Source organism: Neovison vison, chromosome 9 (assembly GCF_020171115.1).
Source record: "Neovison vison isolate M4711 chromosome 9, ASM_NN_V1, whole genome shotgun sequence".
NCBI lineage: Eukaryota > Metazoa > Chordata > Mammalia > Carnivora > Mustelidae > Neogale > Neogale vison.
Window position 1 is genome coordinate 1,870,292 of NC_058099.1, and position 15,500 is coordinate 1,885,791.

General features: G+C 67.2%; 1 protein-coding gene across 3 annotated transcripts in view; it reads left to right on the forward strand.

Moving 5' to 3' along the window:
• RXRA (retinoid X receptor alpha) overlaps window positions 1-15,500 on the forward strand; it is a 91,704-nt gene that overhangs the window by 69,119 nt on the left and 7,085 nt on the right. For all 3 annotated transcript variants that reach the window (XM_044264530.1, XM_044264531.1, XM_044264529.1), the window contains exons 3-7: window positions 2,273-2,423; window positions 2,518-2,697; window positions 10,542-10,711; window positions 13,027-13,156; window positions 14,749-14,881. In XM_044264530.1, the coding sequence (XP_044120465.1) occupies window positions 2,273-2,423; window positions 2,518-2,697; window positions 10,542-10,711; window positions 13,027-13,156; window positions 14,749-14,881 (764 nt within the window). The remainder of the gene's footprint in view (window positions 1-2,272; window positions 2,424-2,517; window positions 2,698-10,541; window positions 10,712-13,026; window positions 13,157-14,748; window positions 14,882-15,500) is intronic.

The window sequence follows — 15,500 nt, forward strand, 5'->3', positions numbered from 1 at the left end:
CCACCGAAGGCCCATCAGCTTGGAGCTGGGCAGGGGGAGCAGTATGGAGAGGGAGACCGACCCCAACAGCCTTGCCCTGGTGGCCCTGTGGGGACCACGTACTAGTTGAGGCAAAGAAAGCAAGTGGGTGGCTTGTGTTGAGTGGGGTCTCCGGCCCAGCCCTCGTCTCCCCACACGTGCAGGGTCTCCTGCGGCGACTACTTTGCTCGTGGGAAGCCTAGGCCCGGGAGGGCGGGGGTGCCCCGGCACGTGGTCGGGGGCCTCAGCACTGACTGTCCGTCCTGCCTGTGTCTCCTTCCCATGTGGGTCCCCGGCCAGCCTCCTCCCTGCTACAGCCCTGCCTCAGTTTACCCAGGGGAGGCACCAGTCCCTGGGTAAACTGAGGAGGCTGGGAGGGCAGGTGGCCCGCTAGCCGCCCAGCATGGTGCGGACAAGCACGGAAGAGGAAATGCCCAGGTTCCTCTCCCGGTGCTCCCAGCGGGTCCAGCCTCACGGACACCTGCCCAGGCTCGCACAGCTCGGGGACAGGCCTCCTGCTCTCTCCTGCTCTCTCCTGGGTGGCTCCCTCCCTGGGTGGGTTCATGGGGACTGGCTCGGCGTCCCCTTTGCCCAGGACCAGCTGGCGGCGCCTCCTCCTGGAGGCCGAGCACTGAGGCAGCTGCCCGGGCATCCGCTTGGTTATCCGGCCGGCAGCCCTTCGTCTCGCACACCAGGGATCTCGAGGGCAGAATGACAGTGATTTCCCCAAAGGCACACAGTGAATGGAGGGGGCGTGATTCGAAGGCCTTGCCGAAGCTGCACTGTCCCCCGACCCCGTTCCTCCCCTGTCCCCACCCGGCCTGTGAGCCCCGCGGTGCCACACCTCTGACCGCCTGGCTGGGGTCACTGAGCGGCTGTGGACAAGCCAGCCTCTTGGGGCCTCGGTTTCCCCTTCTGCAGCACGCGAGGGTCTCCTCGGTGCTCACCACCTGCCACTCCGAGGCCTCAGCTTCACCTGCTGTTCCGCCAGTCCCCCGACCCGGGAAATGGGGGTTGGGGGGCGTTCCCGCCCTCTGAGGGGTGCGCACACATGAACCCGGTGCGGGTGCTGGGGCTCTTACAGACCGAGCCCCTGCTCAGGCCCCTGTCTTCCCTGGGGGGCACTCCTGGCGCCTGGGGACGGAGCAAGTGGGCCTGCTGGCCTTGCCCGGGGGGCTGCCCTGTTCTTCGTGGTGCCCCACCGGGTCCTGCGAGGGTTAAGTGTCCTCACGGAGCCGCTCAGCCCAGGATCGAGAATGGGCGGGGGACCACACGGAGGCCCACGTGGAAGGAGGCTTTGGGTGGTTTCTGCTTCATGTGCCTTGAGCCCACGCTCTTCCTGCCCCTTGAGGAAAGGGGTGGGGGGCGGTTTGGGCGCCGTGGGGAAGGAAGGAGGCAAGGTTCCCGCTGGCAGGAGGGGCCCGGGGCTACCAGGGGACAGTGTGGTGCCTGCCGCCCTTCCCCACGGATGCCCGCATCACCCGGTTTCCGCCTCCGTCGGGTTTGCAGAAGTGGGGGTGCGGGGGTGCCGCGCGGCTGGGGTCCCGGCACCGGGGGAGAGGGGCTGCCCTGTGGGCTGCCGTGGGGAGCATCTCTGGGCGCTGACAGCAGCCCTGGACTGGACGCAGCAGAACCAAAACTGCTGTGTCACCGCTGTGTCACAGCCACCGGCGGTTGCCGGGGTGACTGGTGAGTTTCCCACGCTTCCTCCAGGCGGGGCGGGGCTGGGTGCCGAGGGGGTGCTGGCCTGGCCCTGCACGCCTGGAGCCACATGACCCGGGACTCCCACTCTGATCCCTGAGGCCCTGGCAGGGTGGCCTGCTGACATGGACCCCGACTCTCTGGTCTGCTGGGACCAGGCCTCGGCGCCCACCATCTGTGGGTCACGGTTCCCCCAAGTGCCTGCCTCACGGGGACGGTGGCGAGTACACGCGGTCTCGTGCAGGCGTGCACAGTAATGGGGGCCGGTTCTTCGCTGAGTGAGGGGCGGGGGCATGAGCAGGGCCTCAGGGGTCCTCCCCTGAGGTCTGGGTCGGCTGTGGGCAGAGCAGCCTCCTGCAGTCTGGCGGCCGCTCAGCACAGTTAGGCCCTGCCCCTCCTGAGCTGTGTGGCCTGTGGCGGGCAGGGTCCCCCTCTGAGCCTCGGTTTCCCTCTCTGTAAAGTGGGGTTATGTTGGCGGCTCCCGACCGCGGGGCAGGTGCTGGGGACCGTGCCGACACACGCCCCCCGGACACCCCCACTTTTCCCTCCTCAGCTCAGCTCATCCATGAACCCCGTCAGCAGCAGCGAGGACATCAAGCCCCCCCTGGGCCTCAATGGTGTCCTCAAAGTCCCGGCCCACCCCTCAGGGAACATGGCGTCCTTCACCAAGCACATCTGTGCCATCTGTGGGGACCGCTCCTCAGGTAGGCCACCGCGGCACCGCGGGACCCCACGGCCGGGGTGCGGGGGGCGGGCTGCTGGCCGGGGCGGCGTGGTCACGGGGGCCTCTCCCCGCAGGCAAGCACTACGGGGTCTACAGCTGCGAGGGCTGCAAGGGCTTCTTCAAGCGGACGGTGCGCAAGGACCTGACCTACACATGCCGCGACAACAAGGACTGCCTGATCGACAAGCGGCAGCGGAACCGCTGTCAGTACTGCCGCTACCAGAAGTGCCTGGCCATGGGCATGAAGCGGGAAGGTGGGCGCGGGCGCCGGCGGGGGGGGGGTGCGCCGCCGCGTTCCGCCTGCCTGGGCGTGGCTGCGTGGCTGCGCCGGGGCTTCGCTCCACCTTCCCTGGCACCTGCTGCGTGCCCGGGATCTCCGAGGGGGGGCATCCGTCCTTCCAGCCCGGTGATGGACTCGCGTCGATCAAACCCTCCTCGGGGTCGTGCCATGAGGTCGTGGCAACCCGGTGCGTGGTTTCCGGGGCGCCGGGCCAGGGCGGAAGCACCGTGAGGGCCGAGGTGGGAGGTAGGACGTGGGGTCGGGGCGGGAGGAGCCCAGGGCCGCGGGTGCCTGCGTGTCCCGAGCGGCGTTTTGGGGTCTGGCCAGGGGCTGGTCGAGGCGGCCAGGGCGGGGACAGCGCGGAAGAGGGGGCGGACCGGAGCGGGACACTCTGGAGACCGAGCAGGTGTCCCCGATCCCACCGAGTGCCGGGGTTGCCCTGGGCCCCGCTTCCTTCTGCGCACCTGGAGGAGGCTCCCTGGGTCCTCAGAGCAGTTGGACTCTCGGGCTTGGGTATGGGGGCCTGCTTTATGGACAATCTGTTAGAGGCAGGGCAGGGGGACAGCTGGCATGGAAGGTCACTCCCCTGAGGCCACTGAACTTGTTAAGTGACTCAGCCAGACTTGGGCCCGAGCCCTTGGCCCCAGCATGGCAGTGTGACTTCCCTCTGCCCAGCCTCTTGCTGTGGGCCTCAGTTTCCCCATCTGTAGGCCTGCCAACCGCTGCGTCCTGCTGGGTTCATTCCCTGGGTTACTATGCTCCTGTGCTCAGATGCAGCGGGAGGGGCCCATGTCGCTGGTGCTCATCCCTGGGGCCTCGTGGGTCTGGGGAGGTGCTCTCTGGAATCAGGGGCTCCGTGTCTGCTCCCGTCTGTGCCACCCCTGCTTCTGATGGGGTCCCCAGGCTGGTGGCCCACTGCCAAGGACTGTCACCTGCGGTGCCTGTGGCTCTCATCTCATTTTCTCTTTTAGCTCCGTGATTCTTGGAGAGAAGCTGAGACCCAGACGGGCTGTGCGGTCCTGCAGGATGTCCTGCTCTGGGCTGCAGGGGACAAGCAGGACATGGCGCCTCTCCCGGCAAGGGGAGCTGCGGGCTCTGGCACCGAGTCGCAGGGGCCGGCACCATCCGTGGGGAGTGTGTGCCCCCAGGCCTTCTGGTCGGGGTGCCTGTTCCCTGTACTGCTCGGTCCACCCACTCTTCCTCGTGCAGGTGGAGGGGCTGAAGCCCAGAGGGTCCAGGGCTTGTCTGAGGTCACATGCCAGGTGGGATGCAGGCGTCTGGCTCCCAGTGCTGCCCTCCTTCCTTCAGGCCATCCCGGGCAGAGGAAGCACATGCCCAGCTGGGGGACGTGTGCATCTGGCCCCGGTTCCCCCGGATGCCACTGTAACCAGGGAGGCCTTGCTGGGGGAGGTCCGTGCAGCGTTGTTGCTGGGACAGGAACTCGGGCAGGGCAAGCATGTCACAGGCAGTAGACTGTGTGCCCAGGTGTGGGGCCTGGGCAGAGGGCTGGGTGCCGGCATGCTGCGGGAGGCTCGGGCTCCCTCGAGGACAGCCTAACACAGGGCGAGCCTGGGTTAGTGCCGAGACCACTGGCTGGCCAAGGCAGCTCTCCTGGTGCCAGGCGCCATGCTGGGCGCTGGGCGCGAGCACTGAGCTGTGGGCAGGCGTTTGCTGACCATGATTGTCACGTTACCAGGCAGGCCCTCGCCCCCAGTGGGGTCAGTGTCAGTCGGGGAACCCAGCTGCGGGCCGATGTCCAGCCTGATGCCCTAAGACTGGAGGGTGTAGGGAGAGCGTGAGCCCAGCCAGAGGCGTGCGCGTGCTGAGGCTGAGAACATGAGCCGGTTGAGCTGCTCTGCCAGGCCCGGACGCCGCTCCAGGCCCCAGAGTGACCCTCCCCCCAGGCCCCTGGACGGCTCCGGAGATGCTGATCTCTTCCTCAGCCTGGCTGCTTTGGAGCCTGGGCGCCATCAGACTCCAGCTGCCGCTTCCCCTGCCCGTCCTGGGAGAGACTGGGTGATGCCCGTCTTGTCCCAGTGCAGGTCCAGGGTCCCCGGGTGGAAGAGGCCTGGTCTGGCGCCTGCCCTGGTGCCCTCGGGGATAGGGTGTTGTGTGCAGGGCCTCACTGGGCACCCTGCCCCATCGCCCGTGCTGCTGGGCTTCTGGGAGACAGACGGGCTGCAGAGGTGGGGGGAGGGGCCTGGGCTGCCCCCGTCAGCTCCGTCCGGAGTCGCGCCAGCCGGGGTGTCTTTCTTGCCTCGCTCTCTCATCTGATGGATAAATCTGGTGCTGTGGGTGCGTTCCTGAGGCAGCACACGGCCCTCAAGACCAGAGTTATGGGCCGTTAGATAAATACCTGATCCTGGCAGGGCCCACCTGCTTCTTGCCTTGTATTGGATTTATAAGTCACGAACGTGCAGTAAAAACCCTCCCATGGAGCTCTCTCCTGCCCGAAACAGCAGCACACAGCCGGGCCCCTTCCCTGTGCTTGCCCAGTGCTCGGGGCCCAGTGCACAGCCTGTCTTGAGTGGAGTGACCAGTGGCCCCAGTGTGACTCTGGCGCCGGTCCAGCAGGGAGCTCCAGGGTCTCCCAGGCCCCGAGGCCTGTGGCTGGGTGCTGGGAACTGCCCCGTCCCCCCGGAACTCTCCTGAAACCGCTCCTTTCCTCTTTGTTGTCTCAGAGACGAGCTGGGGCCCCTGGCAGCAGCAGGGCAGCGCGGCACCCCAGGGGAGTGGGGGCCGTGCCAGCCAGGCTTGGCCTGGAGCACGGAGGATGGGAGGTGTTGGCTTCCAGGCTAGCCTGGGCTGTGGGGCCCTGCAGGGAAGCTTGTGATCAGGGCCCCGGGACGGGCGAGGAAGCGGGCTGCACCCAGACGGTGTCCCCCAGTGCAGTGCGGGACGGAGCAGCTCGGGGTTGGCATCCGGACTGGCTGACCCTCAGGGAGAGCTCAGGAGGGGCTCGCTCTGGCTCAGAGGGGACGGAGACCCCTCCTTGGTGCCGGCAGATAGCATCTCTGTTGGGCAATGCAGGGGCCTGCGTACACAAGCACCGGCTTGGGACTCGCTCAGCCGCATTCCCGGGGAGGTGGGGGCTGCGGCCCAGGTGGGAATACCGGCCGCCGGCCAGGCTGTGCCCGGGCCTGTCTGCTGGAGCGCACAGTGGCAGGGCTGGTGGGGGGCGCTGCTGGCGCTCCTGGTCTGATGGGGGCCTGGCCCCACCTGGGGTGACGCCCGCCCAGGCTGGAGGACCGCCCTGCTGCCCGCCTCTCTGCTTCCTTCTTTCCCCTCCAGGAAGGCCTCTCCCTGCTTCCTTCCGGCCTCCCTTTGCTTTCCGAGCTCCGTCACCTGACCACGTGTGTGTCTGTGTGTGTGCACATGTTTGCATGTGTGCATGTGTGTGTGCTTGCACAAGTGCCCCACACATTCCTGCTGTGGACAAAGAGCCCAGCTGGGTTCCCGCTGCCCCGGTGACATCGAGCGGGTGACTGCCTGTGCCTGTTTCCTCAGGTGACCGTGGAGGCGCAGCGGCTCCCTGCGGAACAGGGCAGCGGTGATGTGGGGTGGAGAGCGGAGAGCGTGTGTGTGTGTGCATGTGTGTGTGTGTGAGAGAGAGAGAGAGAGAATGTGCGGGGTCACTCTTGAATGCCGACACCTTGTCCTGGACTGAGTGCCCGGAGAGCGGGAGGGACGTGTCCACTGAGCTGGAGAGCCGGTCGGCGGGATAGTCCCTTCTCTGGGTCGGACGGAGGGGCTCTGGGCCGTCAGTCCTGTCTGTCCTGGGGCTGCACACGGGACAGAGGAAGGGCCCAGCCAGCTGGCAGCAGGCTGAGGTACTGCCTTCCAGAGACACCCCCTGCCCACGTCCTGGCTTCCTGCCCAGCCCAGCAGCCTGGAGGGGTGGCGGTGGGCACCAGGACGGGGGTGGCCTGCTCTGCCCCCCGACTCCCACATCAGCATCTCCGCAGATGCTGGGGACCCCGGTCTCGTTGGGTGTGGAACCCCGTCCCAGACTGTGCCTCTGTGGTCTTCCCAGGGTCCCGCAGCGCTCGGGCCTGGGGGGATAATGAGGCCCTCTGTTCGCAGACGCCTCCTGCCTGAGGCTTCCCGGCGCCAGCACAACGTAAGGCAAACATGACTCTGTCTGAAAGGTGATTGAGCTGGCAAGACATAAGTCCCCGGGCTCCCTCCTGCTCCCTCTGTGTCTATAAATAAAACCATAATATTTATAATGATGCCGTGCCGAGCTGCCGGCCTCCGCGGCTTCAAAGTGCCTCACGGAGCGTTGGCTCCTTAATTCGCGCCGCCCCCACGGAGGAGGCAGGTGCTGGGGACCTCCACCCCGCTCTGGGCGCTGCCCCCGCCTTGCGGCCACCCCGTCCGTCCCGTCTGTGCAGTGGGAGACCCAGCACCGGCCGCGTGTGAGGAGCGTGGGAGCAGGAGGCACGGAGCCCTGAGCGCCTCGAGGGTCCCACCCGGGGCCAGCACCATGCTTCCCCGCTCCGGGGCCGAGCACGCGCGGCCACAGGGCTGTCCAGGGCGGGGCGGGACCCAGGAGGCCGGGCTGCCCGACTGCTGAGCCTGTAGCCGCCCACTGTCCCGTGAGCTCAGCCGGGCCCCTCGGCTGCTGCGGGCCTGTCGCCCCAGCTGGTAAGACGAGGTGCCTCTTGGCGGCCTCCTGGCTCTAACAGCTTTGGGTTCTGCCCAGAGCACAGACCTGGAAGACCGCCCCATCCTCGGGGTCTCAGGGACACGGGCCCGCCTGGACGCGGGTGTGTCACCCTGGTTGCCGGCCTTGTGGCTCGGGTGGTTCTCCTGGACTCTCATCCCCTGTGGCCGAGGGACCGACGAGGGGCCCAGCCCCCGCCCCCTGTGGGCGTCCGGAGGCCTGGCTGGGGAGGGGCCAGAGGATGGGCAGCCGGCCGCAGCCATGCCGGCTCGAGCCCCCCGCGGATACCCCTGCTGTCGGAGTCCGTGGAGGAGCTGAGCTCGCAGCGGCTCTGACTTGGGGCCTCCTGCCGGGGCTCCTGGCCCAGCTGGTGTGGCGTGAAGGGGTTGGCTGACCCGCCTTGAGAACTGCCGTGTGGATGGCAAGTCCCTCGCTTGAGTCGGTGCTCTGGGTCCCAGAGAGCGTAGCCTCTGGCTCGGGGTCGGGCCCGGACGGCCACTTGTCCGTGCACGAGGGACATGGGGCCTGCCCTCAGGGGCCCACGGGTGGTCGAGAGGTGTTCCTGGGGACGGTTAGGGAGCTGTGGGCCATGTTGTGGGAACCAGACAGATCCGGGGGACCCCTGGGGCCAGCACCATCGGGGACCCCCACACCCCTGGGCTGGAGGCGTGAGGGCAGCGAGGGCCGGCCGAACCTGGGAGCTGCGGACGCGGGAAGCAGGGCCCGCTGGGAGCCAAGGCTGGGCAGAGAGGGTGCCAGGACCGCGGCCCGCGCCCTCCTGCTGGCGCCTCAGCGTTTGCCGAAGCCAGCGCGGGGCCAGACGGGAGAGGGACGGTCACACAGCCTGAGTTTGGGCCCTCGGAGCCAGAGCCGGGGGGGGTCCAGGGTTTCTCGGAGGGCTACTGTGTGTGGTCCCCTGGAGAGCTCGGGCCCCTAGAGAGGAAGCCCAGCCCCGTCGAAGGCCCAGGGCCGTCGCACTCAGGAAGCCGCGGGAGGGGCCGTATCTTCTGCTCTCCAGAAGGCCCTGCCCCAGGACGCTGGACCCAGAAAGAGGGCACTGAGTGTGGAGTCCCATGGGAGCGCGAGGGGTGAGGGCGGGGTGCCAGGCTGTGGCTCTGCAGGGACTGGGGCTCCAGCCTGGTTTTGGGGATGTCAGTGTGCGGCGGGTCAGAGATGGGGAGTGGGGGGTGGCTCGGCGGAGGGAGAGCGGTGCCAGCGTGCGGCTGGTAGCCTTGGGAAGGCCTCGAGGCCCCTTGGCTGAGCCGGCACCTCCGGGCTGGCCGGAAGCTGGGCGGTGGGCCCGAGGCCCTACCTACAGCTGTCGGACTCCGCTGACCTGAGCTGGCTTCTCTGCGGGGGCGCGCCCTGGGCGGCTTCGGCCCCCCGCGCACGTCCCTGTGTGTGATCTCTGTGCTCTGCCCTGGGGCCCCCCGCAGCGGGCTGTGTACCAGAGCCTCGGAGCGCGATCAGGGACGGGGGTGGTGAGGGTCTGGGAGGTGGTGGGAGCTGCTGCCACGTGGCCCGAGCTCCCGTCGGGGGGTCTGGGCGTCTGTCCAGGTGAAGGTTCTGCAGGGCCCGTGGAGTGTGCTGGGCCCAGCAGACTGTCCGCTGGCGGTGGTCTTTGGAGGAGGGGCTGCCCGGGGCCGTCTCCTGAGAATGGCTGCTGCCCTGTTCTGAGCCCTGGGGTTTCTGGTAAGGGGGTGAGCGGCCAGAGCTGCTTGGGGTGCTGTGAGGGACCCAGGCCTGGTGTGTGGGTCCTCACTGGCGAGGAGCCTTCCGGACCTGGAGTGGGCCCAGCTTCATCAGTGCCCCTGCAGCGCGGGGCCATTTCCAGGCTCTTCCTCTCCTCTGAGATGGGCATGTGGACGGAGGTCTCTGAGTCCCTTCACCAAGCTCCCACTCTGTGATGGGGTCTCCGGGGCCCCAAGAAGCCGAGGGTCTTGTCTGGGGCAGGGGCAGGGGCAGGGAGCCGGCCCTGCGGAGGCCGTGGCCACCCCAGGGGTCTGGTGCTGGGGCGTGTCAACGCGTCTGGGGCTCAGGAGAGCATGACTGCAGAGGGTGGCCTTGGGGGAGGCCCGTCCTGGTGCTGCTTCGACAGCCTCTGGGGGCCCCCAGAGCCTAGCCGTCTCAGGCTTGACCAGCACCGCGTAGAGAGCCCTTCCCGGCCCGTGGCTCTTCTCCCCACTGCTCACTCGCTTGCCCCAGTCCAGGGCCCTTGGTGCTCGTACCAGAGCAGAGGGGGAGGAGACGGGGGTCAGCCCGGGGGGCCGCAGCAACCTCAGGAGCCGTGTCGGGGGCTAGTGGGACTCTGGGGGGTGGGGGTCCGTGGCCCAAGGTCTGTAAGCAGACCTGTCCATGTGGGGCTCCGTGGGGCTGCTTGGAAGTCAATGCCTCCGTCTCTGCCTCTCTGCCTCCCTGCGTAGGCTTCCCTCCCTGCTGGGCCACCCCCTGACCCGCGCCATGCTCAGCCCTCCCCCCAACCCCCACCAGGCCAGCCCGGGGCTCACACTCGGGATTGGCCTCCAGCTTCTGGTCTCCCTTGGGACCCCTCTTCTTTCTACAGCTGGAGACGCATGTGCCATGCTGTCTCTCTCCTGTGGCCCGTCAGACCCTGTGCAGGAACGCGCCTCCTGCCCCCCACTGGTACCCCTTGCGGTGGTTCTCCAGCCAGCGGGAGAGGTCTCCATTCATCAGGAGCGGCTCTGTCCTGGCTCTGGGCCTTTGACATGCAGCCGCCTCTGCCTGAACTGTTACCTGGTTTTTTTTTTGCCACTTCTTCCAGGAAGCCTTCCTGGTTTTGTTGGAGTCCGTAGTCCATTGAAGCTTTGTTCGCTGCATGCTGGGAGTGCTGCCCAGCCACCCGTCAGCTGCGTGAGAGCGGCCTTGTGTACCCTGGCCGCTGTGTGCTGGCCCCGGACGGGGGCTGGTGTGGCCCGGTGTGTTGGGTGGATTAATGTAGGGCAGTTGTACCCTGTCTTCTGGGCACGCATGGCCGCCGAAGGCCAGACCCAGGGCAGAGATGGGGCAGGGTTTGTCCAGCTCTGAGCCGTGCCTCCCTCTGTGGCCCCGGCGGGCGCCCTGGCTCGGCCGGTGCTGCTTGCCTCCTGACGGCTGAGGGAGTCGCGGGCTGACCGCCCCCCCGCCCCCTGCAGCCGTACAGGAGGAGAGGCAGCGGGGCAAGGACAGGAACGAGAACGAGGTGGAGTCCACGAGCAGCGCCAACGAGGACATGCCGGTGGAGAAGATTCTGGAGGCGGAGCTGGCTGTCGAGCCCAGGACCGAGACGTACGTGGACGCGAACATGGGGCTGAACCCCAACTCGGTGAGCTCTACCCCTGCACACACGGCCTCCCCGGGGCGGCAAGGCCGGCACTGCTCGGGGGCCGTTGGCCCCTGGTGGGTGGTGCTGCACGGGAGGCCCAAGCTGTCGTGGCCTGCGCTGAACGCCAGGACACAGCACGTGCTGTCTGGCTCCTTGTGGCCTTGGGCCATTGCTCAGCTGGGTCTCGGGAGTCCTGTACCTGCCCCAGGCGTGCAGGCCACGGGGTGGTTTCACCTGTGTCCTCTTGTGGGGTCAGGGCTGGGATCAGAGCCCTATGGCTGACCCTGAGGTCACAGCAGCCTCCCTCCCTCTGTCCTCCACCTGGCCCAGAGCGGCGCCCACCGTGCTGGACAGAACCAGCTCGTGCCCCTGCAACTCCAGGGCCTTTTCACGTGTGGCTCCCCCGATTCCTCCTCAGGCTTCTGTGTGGCCCGAGGTGTCCCTTTTCCCAGGGCCCCTTTCCCGCCGGCCTGCCTTCATGGCCCTGCAAAAGTGGGTCTGGCCCCATGATGGGGCACAGAGCTTCCTTCCTGTCCCCCAGCACGCGGCAGCCAGTAGTGGGGCGTGTGGTATGTTGGTGTCTAGAGGTGGTGGTTGGTCATGGCCCAGCTCCAGCCAGGACCCCGTCTGCCCGTGGGCACTCACACAGAGCCCAGGCTGGGAGGGTCCCGTGTGCTCGCCAGGCCGCTGTGGCCGGGTGATGGGCCGTCCCTGTTCCCCTGCACTTCCCCGCACACCGTGGCCCCCCTCAGATCCGTGCCCTGTCAGGGAGAAGGTGCACACGGGGCCGACCCCTGCAGTCCCAGTGAGGGGAGGGGAGGCCAGCTTTGAGGCGTTCACGGTTGCACAGGAACTCTAGAAGGAACTGGGAAGTGGGCAGAGAGTTGCTAAGCCAGGACATTCTTAGGAGCAGCCGGGGCCGCCCTCTGCTCCCTGGTGTGGACCCCACAGAGGGGCCGGCTGAGCAGGGAGCGTCATCTTGTGCCCAGCACACCCCTGCCTTCCTGCCCGGGCCTGGGCTCTCCCCGCACGGGGCTGCCCCTAGCCTCTGAAGAGCAGAGTCTGACCATGGTGGAATGCACTAGAACCCAGCCCTGGCGTCTGGCGTGCTGGCCGCTGGGTGCGTCTCACGCGGGGACTCCGTGCGGGCGGTCCCTGTGCCCGTGCGAATCGCGGGGTGGGAGGAACACCTGCTTCCCTCTTTGGGGACCCCGTGATGACCCCGGGCTTCTGGATTGCGCCGAATCTGCTGCGGGACGGAGGAGGGACTTGGGGTGACGGCCAGTGTGGGGGCGCTCTGGGTGTTGGCACCCTGGGCTGGGGGTCCCTTGTGCCCCAGAAACCCTGGCTGACGCCTGTGTGTGCAGCTCCGTGTCCCCGTCTACACACCCCAGCCCCTTCCAACCCTGTGGCCTCTGTGCCACTTGGTTACCGGGCGTCCCACATGTGCCCTCAGCGGGCCCTTCCCGCAGGCCCCGGGCGTTCAGACTGAGCCTCCCTGTGCGGCAGCTGTTTCCTGTCGAGGCAGGGAGCTCTTGAGAGGACACCCTGGCCATCGTGTGTGGCTGTCGTCCTCCCCCTCGCTCAGGACCCAGAGGGTCCGCTGGTCAGGAGCCCGGAGGGGACTCCCCTGAGGCCTACCTGGGTTTCCTCATCTGTGACAATGAGGGGAAAGTCTCTTCTGGCTAGAAGTTTCTGGAAGGGCCTCTGATGCCCCCATCTGTGTGCTGTCTCCACACCTGGTAGGAAGAAGTGACCTAGAGGGGTCGGCACTGGCCACCATCCTCAGAGTCCCGCCCCAGCCTGGCACTCACGCCCGCACCTCCGTTTCCCTGCCTGTGACCGGGGGCACTTGGCCCCCACACCTAGGGCTTCCCACAGCAGTGATTTTAGTGTCTTAAAGTCCTGGAGGTCTGAAGTCTGCAGGCAGCGTCCGGGACAAGTCGCGGTGTGGCCAGATCTGGTTCCTTCTGGGGAGGACGTCCCTTCCCTTCCCGCTGCTGGAGGTGCCGCCTCCTTGGCCCGGGCCCTCCTCCAGCGTCAAGCTGGCAGCTTCTCTCCTGCTCACGGGTTCCCATCTCTGACCCCTGCTTCCCTCTTTGGGGACCCCGTGATGACCCCGGACACCCCTCAAACCCTCCCTAGATCTTGCCCACAGAGCGGGGCGCAAAGCAGCACTAGCCACGGGCTCGGGGGGCGAGGACACGGGCCTGGGGCCCATCTTCTGCCCAGGGCTGGGGCAGCACATGCAGCAGGGGCCCGGTCTGGGCCGTGCTCTCAGCCGGGCGCTCAGTGGGTGCCTCTCCCCCGCCCAGCCCAACGACCCCGTCACCAACATCTGTCAGGCCGCGGACAAGCAGCTCTTCACGCTGGTCGAGTGGGCCAAGCGGGTCCCGCACTTCTCTGAGCTGCCCTTGGACGACCAGGTCATCCTGCTGAGGGCAGGTGAGTGACTGGGTTGGCCCTGGCAGGGAAGGGTCGGTGGGGGGAGAGGGCGGGGGCCTGGGGGACACCCCTTTCTCCTGCAGTGTAGGGCTCCCGCCGGCCCTGCCACCCTCTGGCATTGCTCCCCCCACCCACAAGGAGGTCATTGGTTTTGGGTCTCTAAGTGGCTTTCGGAGGGGCAGGGGCTGTCTGGGGACCCTGGAGAGGCCGCCCTGGAGAGTGTGTGCTCCGACTTCTCCCTGCCCTGAGGCCTCTGCTCCTCACGTGGGGACTGTGGAGGGGGCAGGGGGTAGGAGCACAGACTCTGGGGTTTGGGTCAGGCCTGGCTCCCGACATGCTCCAGGCACGCCGAGTGCAGGTTCCTGCTGGAGGGACAGAAGGGGCGGGTTGCCAGCTGTGCGGGGTGCTGGGCCTTTGTGGGGGGCGGCAGAAAGCACCCCCACCCCACCGGCCTCCTGCCCCACCGGGCCGTCTGCACGTGCTTGGTGCGTGGGAACGTCAGAGGGCAGCCCTGCCCCATGCCTGCCGGGCCCTGGGTGCGCTTGGGGCAGCGGGAGAGGTGGCGGCCAGCCCAGAGGTAGGAGGACGCTGGGCAGGCCCCGGGGGATGGGGTTGGCAGGGAGAGGCAGAGTGATGCAGAGTGGGCCCGCCGTGGGGGTACAGATGCTCTTGGGGCCAGCTTGGTCCACAGCAGGACTCGTCCCTGGCCTTGTGGGTGCCTCCAGCTGGGGCATAACACCTGACGCCCAGAGCCACAAGGCGAAGGTGCCGGGGGCCGGGGCTCCTGACTCCCTGTGTGATGGTGTGAGTTCTGCCCTGCACCAGGCCTCAGGTTCTCCTTCGGGAAAATGGGACTATAGTTCTGTAGGACTGTGGATGGTAGGAAGTGGCCTGCGTGACGCTGTGCCGCGGAGCCCAGAGCCTTCGGCCCCGGGAGTGTAGCTGTGGACAGGGCCATCGCTGTGGAGGTGGCTGGGGCTCCCGTCCACGGGAGTCATTGAGAACCCGGCACAGAAATCATTTCTATTTCGAGGTTTGCTTCCATACTTTCTCCTAACCCTGGACGCCTCCTCCAGTTTGTCTCTGCTGGGAGCACACGTAGAGGGAGTGTCCCGTCCGCCCAAGGCTCTGAGATGCGTTTTTTTTAGTTTAAGAATCTACTATTTTGTGGTGCCCCACGTAGCACGCAGTAACTGGAGAGTTTGCCGCCGAGACCAGGTGGGCGGCCGCTCCTCCGTGGCCGTCCCAGAGAGGATCCCCACATCCTCCGTGGCACGAGTGTCCTGCCTGTGTGGGAAGGGACCTCCCTGGACGCGTGGGGTTGGGGAGCACGTGGGTCACACAGAGCCAGAGAAGATGGTCTGTGTGCGGGACTTCTCAGGGCCTTTACTGCCCGACTTTGCACCGCAGAAGGAAGAGGCATGTCCTCAACATTGGTGCTCAGGAGCGTTTCTGTGCCACACCCCTGGGATGTGGGGTCCCCAGAACCCCCTGTGGGACATTCTGCAACAGTGCAGGCTGCCTGCGGAGGGCTGAGTGGCAGCCCGTCCGGGGAAGGGGCCCCCGTGTGACCATGCCCCCTCCTCCCCCAGGCTGGAATGAGCTGCTCATCGCCTCCTTCTCCCACCGGTCCATCACCGTGAAGGACGGGATCCTCCTGGCCACCGGGCTGCACGTCCACCGGAACAGCGCCCACAGCGCAGGGGTGGGCGCCATCTTTGACAGGTGGGGGCCCCGCCCGGGTTCGTGGCCCCTTCTGTCCCCGGAGGGTGTCGATGTGGACATAGGAGGGCGAGGTTCTCGTCTCTGCAAGTCCCCGTGCTGGGGACACCCAGTACGCAGCGGGACAAGCAGATCGGTCTCCTCCGGCTCGCTCCCTCGAAACCCTGTGCGGTTAGGAGGGCTGCGCCTTGGTGTCCACAGAGGCCTCTAGAAAGTACAGCTTCCTGGGATCTGCTTGGGTTTAGAGACATGGCCCCCGCCATGCTCCGAGCCGCCCGTCTGTGTCCAGCTGCTAGGGAGGGAGGCGATGGTGGTAGAAGGACACGCTTAGACTCCAGCAGGCGACATCAGGGACAACCAGCTCCTCCTTGCCCTCTGAGTGAATGGAATGGGACCGTGGCCTCGGGGCACCTCTGGAGCACCTGTCCCCTCTGACTCTGACCTCCAGGCTCCCAGGGATCTGTTCCCTGTGCTGCCTGCTGCCCGTTGGGGACTCCCCGGCTCCACGGGGTGACCGTCCAGGCCCTCCCTGGGCCACCGTCCTTTGTTCCCCTGTCCAGTCTCACCGACCGCTTAGCCGTCCCTGGGCACGGCTGTCGAGTTTTGGGGGCCCGTGAGTAGG